The sequence below is a fragment of the Heliangelus exortis genome, chromosome 7 (genome assembly GCF_036169615.1).
Source record: "Heliangelus exortis chromosome 7, bHelExo1.hap1, whole genome shotgun sequence".
NCBI classification, from domain to species: Eukaryota; Metazoa; Chordata; class Aves; order Apodiformes; family Trochilidae; genus Heliangelus; species Heliangelus exortis.
The window spans coordinates 17919715-17933771 of record NC_092428.1 but is presented as its reverse complement, the minus strand read 5'-3'; the positions used below and the strand labels follow the sequence as shown (position 1 = coordinate 17933771).

Here is a 14057-nt window from a genome sequence, read left to right as displayed (position 1 = left end):
TGTGCAGTCACATGCTGTAGCATTCATGAGTACAGATATAAATCAGGCAGATGTTTGTCGACTGGAATGGGTAATAATTTCTTTCTCTCTTTGTTTGATTTTGCATGTTAGCCTCAGATGACAATTTCAGAATTGCTTTCTGGGATACTTTTCAATAAGCAGAATGTGCTTCACTTGAGATAAAGATATTTTCTATAGGGAGATAAACATATGTATAGAGACACAAATATAGACTTACACACATGTACACATATATATATATAATTTTTTTTTTTTTTTTTTTTTTTTTACTGTGTGCCAGTGCTGGGGGAAAAAAAAGGATGTGGTTTTTTTGACTTCTAGTTTTAAACCCATGGCTTTTCTTTTTCTCTGAGCAGACCAAATATGACACTGTTACTCAAACTATAAAATCAAATTAGCACCCTTTATTGTGTTTGCAAACTAATTAAAATGTAAAATGTCCTGAAACCACTGGCTTACTGTGTGACAAATGTAAGATTAGAAACAATTAGAAGGCACTCAAGAGGTTTGTAGTGTTTAGATTTCTGACATTGTTCTAATCATCCCTTTAAGTAAGGAAAACAATGGTTACCTAGAAATAAAAGGTTTAAAGGAAATTATCTTCTTTGGTACAGTCATTACTTAATGATTGTTTATCATTTTAAATGTTGCCATAGTAGTCAGAGGCTGATTTTTAAACCTGAAAGCAGGCAGGACACATAATAATGAGTGAACATCTGCTTCATCTATTATTTCTAGATGTGATCATAATTTATATTGTAATACCAGTATTGAATGATGAGTCTGATATTTTTTATGATGATCCATATCCCATTTTAAAAATGGCTCAGCACAGTTAGGATTTAGTCACTGTGTTATTTCAGAGCTGTTTTATCTTAAGAACTGGACAAAACTGAAAGTGATTCATGTTAATTTATATGTGTGGTATGTAACCCTTATGAAACAATCAATCACTTATTTCAGTACTTGTCAACTTCTAGAACTAGTTGTTAAGGGGTTTTCTGATCCATTTCAGGACTTGTGGGTCATTTTTTATATTAAACTTTTTTAGAAGAACTTTGACAAGAATGACAGTGTATATAAACATTTCTTGGAGCTGTAAGGAATTTCAGTATTTCAGAACATTTCCAAAACCAGATGTTTCCCAGAGTTGGAAATAGTAGTTAGTGCTCTTGCTTGAAGATTAAAAATAACAAATGCAGCAGTCTGATTAATGCAAAGTTACCTATTAATATTCTATTTTGTTCTTTTTTGTACCATGGAGAAAATTTGTGCTTTCTCTTGGAGTCCTTCAGAGACCAGTGTTTGACTTCATATTAATTAGTTATGTGAAAGTAGAATAGATTAGCCTTGGGGGATATTCTATAGAAACATATAGTGTGTCAAGATGTAACCCATGGAGGATGGGAGTCTCATAATAAGCATTACTGTAGACAGATGTGTATGTTTCTGTGATTGTAGTGGAATTATTTATTATGCTTTCAGCTGTTAAGAATCCAGTATAAGACAATGTGCTCAAATTGTTCTCTGTTAATTTTCAGCGCCAAATCTTAAAGGCAGACCACGCAAAAAGAAGCCTTGCTCACAGAGAAGAGATTCATTAAATGGCATTAAGGATTCCAACAATAATTCTGAAAGCAAAGCTGTTGCCAAGGTAAATCACTTAATAATACTCTTTTCAGTACACTCTCCTTTTTTAGGTACAGCCTGGCCTTTGTTTCCCAGCACACTGTTTCAAATTTAGAATGTAACTTATTTTCTGGGAGAGGTAAATGTAATTTTTTTCCAATAGTTTTATTCTTCACTTTAAATCATGTCTGTGTTTAAAGTTAAAGTAACTAATCACCCAACAACCTCATGCTATCTCAACTTGTTGGTAACTGGGAGTGCTTAAGCTTTCTTGGCATCTAGTGTTAGCTTTCACATTCTGTGACACACAAACATAGTTTGTGACAGTATCTTTGAATTAAAAATAAACCAGGGAGCAGCTCACCCTGTTACAGTGTACTTCTAAATATAAGTTTGAAAATAAACAGACTGTGAAACAAGAGCCACTTCACTAATGGTTTCTAAGAAGCACACACAAATGACATTACCCTGATGTTAAGATCTTGCCTTTTTTTAAAGATAGAGGCAGAAATTCAGTACAAAAGCTTAAAAAAAAAAATCTGGACTGTATCTTTAATACTTAGTGCTGAGCTGCATGTTCCAGGGTTTGTTGAACAGCGCATGCTTTCACAGAGTCTTCTGTATGCACTGCAGTGTTTAGCCCATACTGCGAGTAAAAATTGAACCACTGATTTGTGTTTATAGACTTAATCTATTAGATATTTATGGGTTTGTGCCTTTTCCTTAAATGCTTAAAAACAGAGTTTCTGTAGTGTAATTCAGATCCAATTTTCTGTGTTGTCTGTGTGGTCTGAAATAGGAGTTTGGTTTTCTCCTTAAAAAAAAAAAAAAAAGCGGCACAAATGGCTTCTTTCAAGATGATTTAATTTGAAACTGTAAGATGCAAAGATGGAAAATTACTTAGAGTGATACTTGTAGATTTTTAGCTGAAGCAGAACATCATCACTGTGATACTTTTGAGCTAAACAGGTTTGCATAGACTGAATTTAGGCTACATCCTCCTCCAAAATCCTTTGTTTCAATAAATTAGATGGATGTGTATCTGAAAAGTACGTCCATTGTTGTGACCATCTCTTTAGGAAATACAGTGAATCTATAGATCCATTCACATTGGTATTGTTGTATGCAGTGAATGTCCTGGGAGATCAGGAGGTTAAAGAGGTCAAGTGGAAGTGTTCTGCTCGCAGTTTCTCATAGGAAGGCAAATTAAATTCCACCTCCTCCTCCTCCTTAGGAGTTGAGTTAAAATTGTGCTTTCTCTTGATGACGATAAAAGAAGCTGAAGTTCATGATGAAGCTTTGCCCTGAAGTCACTGTTTCTCTGCTTTTTGTGCCCTATTGTGCTCAGTAGGAGTCTGTACTATCATATTAGACAGGCATGGGAAAAGGCAATGGAGCTTGGTGTGTGGAGTTGCAGGATCCTGCCAGATACTATAGAGTTCGCTGGAATGTTTTTCTTCTGTGGAAGAATGTGCAAAATCCGTGGTGTGAAAATGTCTTAATTTGCCTCAGTTCCCCCTTCCCCCAAGCTGTTTTTCATGTTAAAATGCAACCAGCAAACTGTAGCATGGACTGTGTGGTCAAAGCATCCCAGACTGTAGCATGAGGAATTCTGCCTCTTCAATACCTGATAAATAGGTATTGGATAGTTAAAAATAATAGTAACACTTCATATTAAATTGTTTATCCTCTGTGTTTATATTTGGGTTCACCCTACTAGTCAAATGGGAGGGCATTTCAGATAAGAAGTGATTCCACCTATTCATCTAGTCATACTGTGCTCATCATTGTGAAAATATTAATAGCATTAATTATCCTGGCCAGCTTAATTTCATTATAAATAATAGACATGCTCATGATACAATGTCCTTGCATATAGTCACACTGACTTCACTGTGGCTCTTCACATCAGTCAGTGTCTCAGGGCTGTGGATGTACTTTAATAGAGGGACAGTGAATCAGGACCCCTCTACAGCAGGTTTCTGTAAAAGGAGGGGAAGTGTATTTGAGAAAGGGGGAGGGTGAAGGAGATTAATCCACTGTCTTCTCCTTGCTGGGAACAGCTGGGATGTTAGGGTACCATCTTGGACTCCATGTTGGGCTTCATCATCAGATTTCGTCCTCTGTCCTATCTCCATCTCTAACTAATGCTGGCAGTTGGTCCATGGAGGATGGAGTTGAACACAGCTACTGTTAGTGGGGCAAATCCACTTGTGTTGGAGGCTGAAACATTTTGGCAGCAGTCCCAGCCATATTCCTCTTCCGGCTAAAATCCATTTTGACCAGAAGCTGTGCTGCATTCATCCTCAGATCATGGCACCCAGTGTCTGACAGCAACCTCATTTCTCAGGTGGAGATTCAGTTTAGTTTGGGACATGGCAAAAGTGGCATTCTGAAGACTGTGGTTTTGAGCCTGCAGAGATCATCGTAAGCCACCTGGTTATAATGACTTGCTGAATTTCACATTCTCAGCTGCCACTAACTAAGAAGCTTTGTACCTTCTTACAACTTAGTTCTCATTAGGCATGTTTACCTTGAACCATCAGCAGATTGTTTTGTAGGCTTTTACTGTTACCTGACACCTACCATTAGCTACATTACCTGACACCTACTGTACATTTGGTCAGGTAGGAGCAACTCAGTAAATTCCAGTGTAGGTGGCTTGTTAAAAATAAAGCAGTATAGGGACAATGTGGTCCTTGACCTGCAGGTGCTGCCAGGGGAAGTGGGTCTTTCATGTACCTCCCAGGTACATGAGTTCCCTCCCAGGCTGGGAATGTAAAAATCACAAGAATACAAGACCATCTACTGAGGCAGGATCAACTCTCCTGAGAAGCACTTCACTCCAAACACTCGCAGGACTTTGGAGGCTTTCATGCTTCTCATGCAATCAGTACTAGACAGGCTTTTGGGACTTGCAGGATTCAGTGTAACCCTCATCATACCTGCTTCATGCTTCCAAAGAGTGCTCCCATTCAAAGTGTGCAGAAGTGCACTGTAAGGCTTTTTAAAACTGGCTGATGTGGCCATGTCAAAGGAGCTGAAAGGATTAACTAGTTAAACATGGAAATTGTCCCCAAATGAATCTACTCATTACATCTCCTAATGCAAATACTAAAGTAAATCTCTCACTTCATCTGTGCAGCAGTATCTGGGAAGTAAGTTTAAAAGTTGCCAGGATCTGCTTTTCCTGTGGCCATGGGTGGCCTGGCATTATATCAGACTCGGAGATTTATTCTGAGCACTTCAGCTGTTATCCAAATGCAACCAAAATGCAGGACTGGAGTGATCTGTGTTGTGTGTGACCTCTGGCAGGAGAATATAAACAGACGGGTGTAGCCATGAGCATTCACTGGCCATTTGGTTGTGGATCATATGCCTCTGATGGAACATACAGTAGGAGATGGTCAGATGTTCCCAGAGCCCTACTGAGTACACTCCCAGCTCATCTCCACCATGGCCCCGGGTTGCCTGCCTGGGCCTTAGCCCCCAGTTTCATTTTGGGGGCATTACACTGAGGCTGCACTGAGCTTCAACTCCTGGGCAGATTGAACTGTCCCTTTATAACAGTGTCATTCAGGCTTTCTGAGCAGACCAGCAAAGAGAACAGAGCCAAGCAAAACTACATAATCAGGACCTTCCTCCAGGTCTTTGCTCTCTAGGACGATTCAAAATTGTGTTTTGAGAGAGAAGTTTGTGGTGCCCAGTGCAAATCTTTCATTGCTCTTACTGACTTGTATATGTTTATGCTGGATTTACACCACTGTTACCCAGAATGGTATTTGGTTCTCATTAATCACTGGTCATGGCATTCATCCATATACTCTCCTTAGATGGTGGAAAGGTTCCAGAGGTGAGGCCTGTATCTCAGTGAGTGTATACAGCACAGCAGCCTTCATCCAAGCTTCCTTCAACCTGACACAGCTTGGAGTCCATCCCTTGCATTTTGGCACCTCTGAGTTCCACAGGACTTTGCTTCTCTGTACACTGGAGAAAAGGAGGTGGTGTGTAACATAGGGTTTTCTCACTCCAAGTGACATTCTAAATGCTATTTTCTTTGTTTCCTTTTGTCTCCTTGGGAGTAACATCCCTTGCCATTAGCTTGCTTGCATAGCTGTCATGGTTTTAACCCATCAGGAATTACCACACACACTTCATTTAGCATTTGTGCCCAGACTGTCTTTGCCAACATAGCTTTGAATTGTCCAGTCTGAAAAAGAAAATCCATTAAAAAGATCAATTGATTGACTGACTTTACCTCACAAGTGAGTGACAAAACTGAAAAATTGTTCCCAGAGCCAGTGAATTTGCTTGAAGTTTTGTCTTGCAACAAATTTGCAGCTCAAATTAAAAATCATAAATTTATTGAGATTTGGGACTGGTAACCCAGTCTTTAGTACAGTGCTAAAAACTGTGACTGTGTATTCTAAACTTCTTAAGGCAAGTCATTAAATAATTTTGCACGGAGCCAAAGTAAAAAAGTTAAGGAGTTACAGCTCTAAACTGAAAAGTGAATGAGGAAAGCCAAAGTTCATTTATTAAGGAAAAAACCCATTAGCTCCATTGAGTTTTGGGTGAAATTTAAGATCTTTACAGAAGTTCAATCACTGAGCATGTCTACTACTAAAACCAAAAAACTTGGTGTCTTATGCCATAGGAAGACAGTATCTCTTTCAACCATACAAATAGAGAATATTAAGTAGTACAGCAGACATACTTCAGCAGTAACTGATCAAGAAAAATCCCATAGTACACCCCCTTTTCCAGTCCCTTTGGCATTTCCTGGGAGAAGTGAGCCTGTACCCTGCAGTGTCCAGCAGGGAGAATTTTCAGCAACATCAGCTACCTTGGAAAACTGTGACCACTTCTGTCCTCTGGTTAGGAGCTAGCATTGCTTTGTCCAAAAGCTGTGGAAAATGATGGAGGCAGCTCATCTTAATTCAATGCTTTCTGCAAAGTTAATACCCTGGAGGAATATAAAAGAAAAGATGTTTCTTTCCATGAGCCTGAACACTCCGTAGCTTTATTGAGGTAAAATAAGCATAACATAGTTTTTGCAGTGATATATTTGTGGTTTGTTTACAGGCACTTATGTAGTACTCTTCATAGCACTTGCTTCCAAAATATCAAAAAGTACTCAGTAATCTCCTCATTTAGAAGTAGGAAGAGGGAAGGACCAAGAGCTCCTGCCTTCCTGTTCACTGAGATATCCATCTCTGCTGTCCTAAAATACCAAATACTGGCTCTTAGAGTCTCTCTGCTCACTCTGGGAGCACAAAGCATGTGTCTCGGATGGGTTGTGGATCTCCTAGAAGGCTTCTCACAGCACTCAACACCAGTTGAGGGGACAGTGCAAATCCAAAAAATATGTAGCCATCTCCACTACCTTGTATTAGAAAGCTGCCAGTATTTCACTGGACATGTATTGATCCTGTCTTGGTCATGGAGGGCTTTTAAACATCAGCTTGCAAGGTTCTGCTTTTATGGGGTTTTTTTTGTGTACATAAATGATAGGAATGTTCAAGTTGTAACTTGCTTCAGGATTAAGCCAGTCTCACTGCATATTTTTCCCCATGTTTGATCAATGATGAGAAGTAAAAGTGGCTCCAATTTGTTAACTTCCTGACTGTCACACATCTGCCAAAGAGACCAGTGGGAGACCAGGAGCTCTGGGACTGATATGCATTGGGGCTGCTGGTGTCTATGAGGAAAGGCTCTGGCAGATGCACAAACCCACTTGACTTAAGTCCATGCTACAGCAGAACCATCACTCATGTGCTGAGAGCTCTGCCAGGGAAAGGCTTGCCAAGGTTTGAACCTATCCTGGTGGGCAAAGGAGAGAAAAATGTGTCATGTCAGTGCTGGTTCTGAGCTTTCCTAGAAGGGAGTTAGCACCCTCAGCTCCATGGTTGTCTGTGGAGCTTGACAGTGCTCAGTGTCAGTCCTGGAACAGAGGTTATTATTAGACTTGCTAATGGCAAGTGTATGTGAGAGATGGGGGCTGTCTGTGACATAGCAATGTATAGTCATAAAAATGCAGATCTGGAGAGCATTACCAAGGGGTTATAATGATTTAAAGATGTTGCTATTTAAAAATGTTGTGACTAAGATTCAGAACAAGACATTTAGCTCTATAAATAGCTTCTTTTGTTTCCCCTCAAACACAGTTGCATGGTTTGGCCTTAATTTTTTTAACAATCCATTCAGCTAGGGAGAGGGTATTTATTCCTTAAGTGAAAATTAAAGGTTACCCAGATCTGATATGACATTTTTTCTTTTCCCAGGTAAAATGTGAGGCTAAGTCAGCTTTGCCCAAACCCAAGACTAACAACAGCAACTGTAAAAAAGGCTCAAGTGAGGATAAATCAAAGATTGCCGTAGGTGAAGAATGCAGAGCTGATGAGCAGGCTTTCCTTGTGGCTCTTTATAAATATATGAAAGAAAGGAAAACACCAATTGAACGAATACCCTATTTAGGTTTTAAGCAGAGTAAGTATCCTTTTTCTCACTTTCTTGTTGACAATTTAGAATGGCTTGGCTTCTCTGGAGAAAGTGCTTGCACAGGAAGCCTATTTTAAAGCTTTATGGACGGGAGGACCATGTTTATATCTACACATTTTCCAGTCCAGGCATTTCACTGTCTTTTGCCTAGATTTGCATCTCTTCCTTCTGGGGTAGTTGCTGCCAGATATTTATAGGTTTAAATCCGCTGATTATGACTAGAAATAGGCATGTTGAAAACTCTCTAGTTTTCTGTTTTGTAAATCTGCATCGTCTGTAATGCCTTTCTTCTGAGTTAACAATATGACGTATCTTTATTGTGCCCAGATGTTCTTTATGAAAGGACAAATATTAAAGGAAGACATTTAAAGGTGGTCAAGAAAGGCACACAAGGGATCATATTTTTAGGCCCCTAAATGTGTTTATAGTTAATAAATTACTGACTTTGGAGAATATAAAACCAGATTGTATCTGTTTAATACAGAATGCAACGTTTAGAATTGCTTTGGCATGTACAGTTTGTAGTGCCACAATCTGTAAAGCAATTGTAGGTCAAGAAGATACAGTTGTAACTAAATTTTACATAAATATTGCAGAACAATGTAGATCTTTCAGAGTTTCCAACATAAGTTGTAAATAGGGGTATTTTTCTTCCTTATCTGTAGATTGAATGATACTTTATTTCCTTAAAGGGAGAACTCCATGGATTGAAATATTATTTACTCTAATTTATCTCCCAGATTAAAACCATGTGTTAGTTTGATGAAGAATGTCAAACCTGTATGTTTTACATAACAATTTACATACCTAATAGCAATTGGCACTGATTGCAACAGGCCTCCAGCAGCCATTATAAACTTATATAACTCCGAATGATTACAGTGTTTGTCTGAAAACTGGCTGCTTGAAATGGAAGTAAAATTAATGTACTATGAGCAGCCTCGTTGCATTATGCATTGATTCAGATTAAATCAAGGCCTAAGCAAAGCTCTTGATAGCTTTGAAACAGTACAAGGTTCAATGAGGCTTTCAGAACATTTTGTGTCGAAAAGAGGATTTTTATTTTCCCCTCCAGTTTGTTCTGCACTCGCTCAAGCATGGGGACAGGGTAGACTTGAAAGACAAGCTGAAGTATTATTTCTAAAATTCCCCTCTGGACCTCGGGCCCTCTGCTAACATTTAGCCAAAATACACTGAAAATTGCCTGGCATTCTTTATAAATTTGGGGCCTGATCCAGCAAATACTAAAATGCCAAGAGTAAGTTTGCTGAGAAGAGCAGAAGTGTTTGCAGTATGGGACTCTGTGTTTGTCCAGCAAGACTTCTGCAAACATTGCCAACATAAATAGGTTAGTAGGAAGCAGCAGTATGTATACTACAACAGAGCATCTCCCTGTGGAGGAAGAGATCCCCGTTCTCTGTTGTCCACAGCATTATTGCTGAGTCTGCAGTATTTGTAGTCTGTCTGTGAGGAATCACTGTTAGTTGGTGAATAGTGCATACACCTTTCATAAAGCTAAGACAACTGTTTTCCTTCTAGCCATTAAAATAAGATAAAGTAAAACTTCCCATAAAATAAAAAAAATAATTAAAATAGTGTAAAGATAAAAATAAAATAAAATATACACCATGAGCAAGCAGTGGCCCCGTGGGACCACGTGAAGCACGTGAGAGGGGAGGAGTTCTGCAGGAACTAATGAACATCTCCCAACACATTTTTTGAAGGAGCTGCTTCTGCTTTTCACAGCCCAGAGCTGTGGGTAAGGCACAGCCCCCCATACAATAATTATTATGGTAATTCTCATTTGTGCTCCCCCTGGGTTCATTTGTACAGGACCTGTTAGAGCGCAGCTTATTGTTCATTGATTATGGAGGCCATTACCTGAGCTGCAGTACTTATTGGGTATTTTTGTTAATCAATAAGCTTTCTCTGTGAGCGAGTGTGTGGCTCAGGCTCGCTTGCTAATGAAATCAGTATTAAACAAATAATTAAAAGCAACATTTTCCCAGTGAGTAATTTTTATTATCAAAGTTATAGAAACATGCTATAGTCATTATACCCTGCCTCTTGTCAGTAAAGTCAAATGAGCCCATTACCTTTGTCTCAGTGTATTTTTCCAGTCCTGTTAAGGAATCTAAATGTGTTCTCCTAAATGTAATTAAAATATACGTATAGTATGGGCTAATGTTTACTCTTCAGATTATGTAAATACATCTTTGGAAGATCTTTCACAGGAGCTTTTTCAGGGGCTGTGAGCTTTTTTTCTCTTTTTTGTTTCTAAAAACTGTTTAATTTACATTTCTTTGACATATGTTGGTTAATGCAATGCTTATCTAAATACTTATTGTCCCTCTAACAGTTAACCTTTGGACTATGTTTCAAGCTGCTCAAAAACTGGGAGGATATGAAACAGTAAGTGTTTAAGTAACTTAAATGAAATAATTGTGCAATCAAACTTTTCCCTGTTAGAAAAAAAAAAAGTAAAAGCAAACAATCATTTGCTGCATTTTAGGCTAGCTGTACACATTGTGGGTTTATTGGACCATTTTTGGAAACAGTCCCAATTAGTTCCAGGTTTGGCAAAACTGTAAACTTGTCGTAAAAACTAAAAAGTGGAAAACATATGTAATTCTTCCCTGTCAAGGAAATTAGTTGGGTCTGTAATTTTTTCCCATGTTGAGAAAGGGCTATTATTGTACAACAAGCCAAGATTGCATAAAAGAAATTTCACTTGGCAACATCCCTGACATCTGTTCATGTCTAATATGGGAAATGTATTAAAGGCTTTCAAAAGTAATCACCATTGTCCATTAAGGAATAGTATGCTGCAGTATCTTCTCTTATTCCAAGTGTAAAAGATCTTCATTAGACAAGGGTCAGTACCACATAAACAGGAAGTTATCAAAGTAATTCAGAAAAGTCTCTGACACTTTTTGTCAGCTAACCATATCTGACAAGAGCAGTTTATTTTTAGCTCGCAGGGAAATTTGATGGCCATGGATTTTACAGCATGTATTTTGAACCAATAAAATATTAGAGCAACCAACTCAGATTAAAATCTTGAAATGAGAAGAAAGAGCTGCATTAATATGGCACACCAAAATGACATCTGTAATAAAAACCAATTGACATAGGAAGATGTCGTCATTGGAAATATTTTCTTTGCACACAATGATCAGATTAAGTTGTTCAGTTCCTGCCGCAGTTGGATGAAAGAAATTATTTTTGCTTTGTTTACAAAGTAATCTGGGGTGTATCTGTGCTGCAGAGAAGTGACAAGAAACTGAAAGTCGTTTGAACCAAAATATAAAACTCACTGTTTTCCTTCCATACAATAAAGCATATTGTTCTGTACATCAGCAGCCTCTGCTGATGAGCTTGGGTGTGGCTAGGATTCTGTGAAACATGAAATTCAACATTCTCAACAAAAATAACTGCTTGATTTGGCTTTTTTTTTTTTTCGTTCCTGTGTCTTTCATTAATCAGCACATACCAGGGCTGTGTACTGGGGTGTGCGTAGGTGTGTTCATATGTGTATGAATGAATAGCAACCACAGATAGATTGTTAGAGCAATTATGAGCCCACAGTAATTGCAATGAGTTGTAAAGTGCAATGAAAATGAGGGCTAAAATCTTGAACTTTATCCAAGGGAAGGCCAGGAAGGGGATTGGAAGGAGAGTGGCATGTTCAGAGTGCTTGTGGAGGCAGGCAATTTTCAAAGAAATGCTTCAGATCTGCTTGAAGGGGCTGAGAATAGAAGCAAGAATACCAAAGTGAAGGCTTGCTGGAGAGAGCTGAGATTTAGTGCCCAAATGAGAGGGGAAAGGATGGATTTAGATATACTAGAGAAAGTGAACCTCTGTGCCTGGGACAGAGCAGGAATTGGATGGTTAGTTTGTAAACTCAAGGCCAGAGAGACAGGTCTACCAACAGCAGCAGGAATGTGAGATGATGCTAGGGGAAGGATCACATATGTGACAATGTCATCCAGAGTAGCATCAGTCCACCCCTATCTCAAAGCTTCTGCCCTTTTCTTAGTGACAGATGTTCCCTGTTGTTCAGGGGCATTTGTTACCTGTGACAAAACTGTACCAGCGATGCTTATTCCTCATAAAGAAGAAACCAAGCAATTGCTTACTGGTAGTAAATGTCAAGCAAGGATAGCTCACCCCCTCTGACATACCTGAGAGCCCAGCTTTTCTTTGAGACTGACTGTAGTTGAAGTGTGAGGCCTGATCCTTTCTTTATGATGTGAGTGGCTTCTGTGTTCTTTCTGCAGAAGACCTGAAATTGGGAGAACTGTTGTGCTGTGATTTAAGTTGTACAGGGAGAGCAGAGATTCCTGACCTGATTCTCTTGTGTTAAAGTCTCATCCTCAGTATGGATCTGCTTTTGCTTTACATTCCCTGAACATTAAACCAATAGCTGTTGCAATACTTTGACCTGTGCACACCTGGGTGTTTATTGTTATATGGCCAGTTGACATTCATTGAATTTGCCAAGGTGCATTTGTATATATTTTATCATGGCAAGCATGCTGAGAGGCTTTTATGTTTGATTGGTGTTTCAGTTGTCAGCAAGGCAGGGGATGGCAGGGAGGACATGGACATGGTGTCAGTTTGAGAATCTTAGGAGGCAGTTCTGCTTACATGTAGGGATTTAGCAACCAGGATTCACCACTTGCACGCACAGTGCCAGTATCTGTTGATGATGAGAAGTCTTGTGCAGAGCAAAGGCTTTTTCAAACCTACCCTGATTAATAAACATTTTTTTTGTATGGACCCTTCCATCGGATTTAAAGGAGTTGCCTATTATAAGGACTTCATAATCTTTAACTTGCCTTAATATTTCACAAGTTTATGCAGTTTATGCACTGAGATAGAAATGGGTTTTTTTTCTTAAAAGTATTGGGGAAAAATATTTTAAAGTAGATATTTGGCTTCAGCGAGTGACAGCCATTATTTGAACACAAAACAAATAAAAGATTGGTTAAAATCACACATGGGAACAGTGTGGTCAGGTGACTAGTTTATAAAAAGTCAGTGTAGTAACCTTCCCAGTGAAAGCAGTTGCAAACTTTAAATCCTTGTGTTTGTCAGAACACAGCCTATTTTCAGTTTCATCCCCTGCTCTGCCTGCCTTGTCCACTTAGAGATGCTTCAACGGGGCTTTAAAAACATCTTTGAGAAAAAAGGAAAAATTATGTACAGTGTTTTCCAGCTTCTGCCCAGATTCACAGAACAGTGAAAGACTTGTAAGTCCAGTCCTGACAGTTGATGTTCTAAAAGTGAGTGAGAACAGCCAAGGATTGGGTTGGAGATGCAGAGAACAACTTTCTTGGCCATCTGTCTGACTTTCCTTTGTAGTCATGATTGTGTGCTGTATGTCATATGAAAGGGCTCTCCAGTTAAATTACTTGTGAGGGTCATTTCTCATCTGCCCATTATCTGTTTAATTACAAATCCTTCATTAGTTGTCATATATAACTTTGAATTACTACATGTATTACATGTATTTCTTGTCAGACATTACCCAAGATTAATAAAAATAGCAACCTGTACCAGATTGGTTGAAATCCTTAACAGATGAAGCTGCCTTTTTGGAATTGGTGGGATCATGTTTCTTTTAAACAAAGATACATGAAATGAGCATCTCTGTTACTAATAATAGTAGGTCAGTAGCAGACCTTCACAGTATGAATGATTTAAATGTCCCCAAATCCTTGGATGAAATACAAAACAATGTCATGTTCTAGAGGGGCTCAGCTGCAGTGGTGTTTAACAACCATTGATGGATTTTTCTCAATCACCCTGAGTTATCTGAGTAAAAAGTACAGATGTTCATAGATGGGAAACTTCCAGGACTTACCTAGAGAGTTGTCCTTGGCAAGACATGAAGTGACGTT

General features: G+C 38.8%; 1 protein-coding gene and 1 long non-coding RNA gene across 6 annotated transcripts in view; one reads left to right on the top strand and one right to left on the bottom strand.

Annotated features, from left to right (window-relative positions):
* The window catches only part of ARID5B (AT-rich interaction domain 5B), a 119798-nt gene that overhangs the window by 80171 nt on the left and 25570 nt on the right, over nucleotides 1-14057 (top strand). For 3 of the 5 annotated variants that reach the window (XM_071749126.1, XM_071749129.1, XM_071749124.1), the window contains 3 exons: nucleotides 1563-1675; nucleotides 7935-8139; nucleotides 10511-10563. In XM_071749126.1, coding sequence (XP_071605227.1) covers nucleotides 1563-1675; nucleotides 7935-8139; nucleotides 10511-10563 — 371 coding nt within the window. The remainder of the gene's footprint in view (nucleotides 1-1562; nucleotides 1676-7934; nucleotides 8140-10510; nucleotides 10564-14057) is intronic. The other 2 variants (XM_071749128.1, XM_071749127.1) reach the window with 1 other exon arrangement.
* On the bottom strand, nucleotides 5998-12537 carry LOC139798467 (uncharacterized). Its single transcript, XR_011726827.1, has 2 exons — nucleotides 12336-12537; nucleotides 5998-6616 (listed from the first exon to the last, which is right to left on the bottom strand). It is a non-coding gene; the product is annotated as an uncharacterized lncRNA (long non-coding RNA).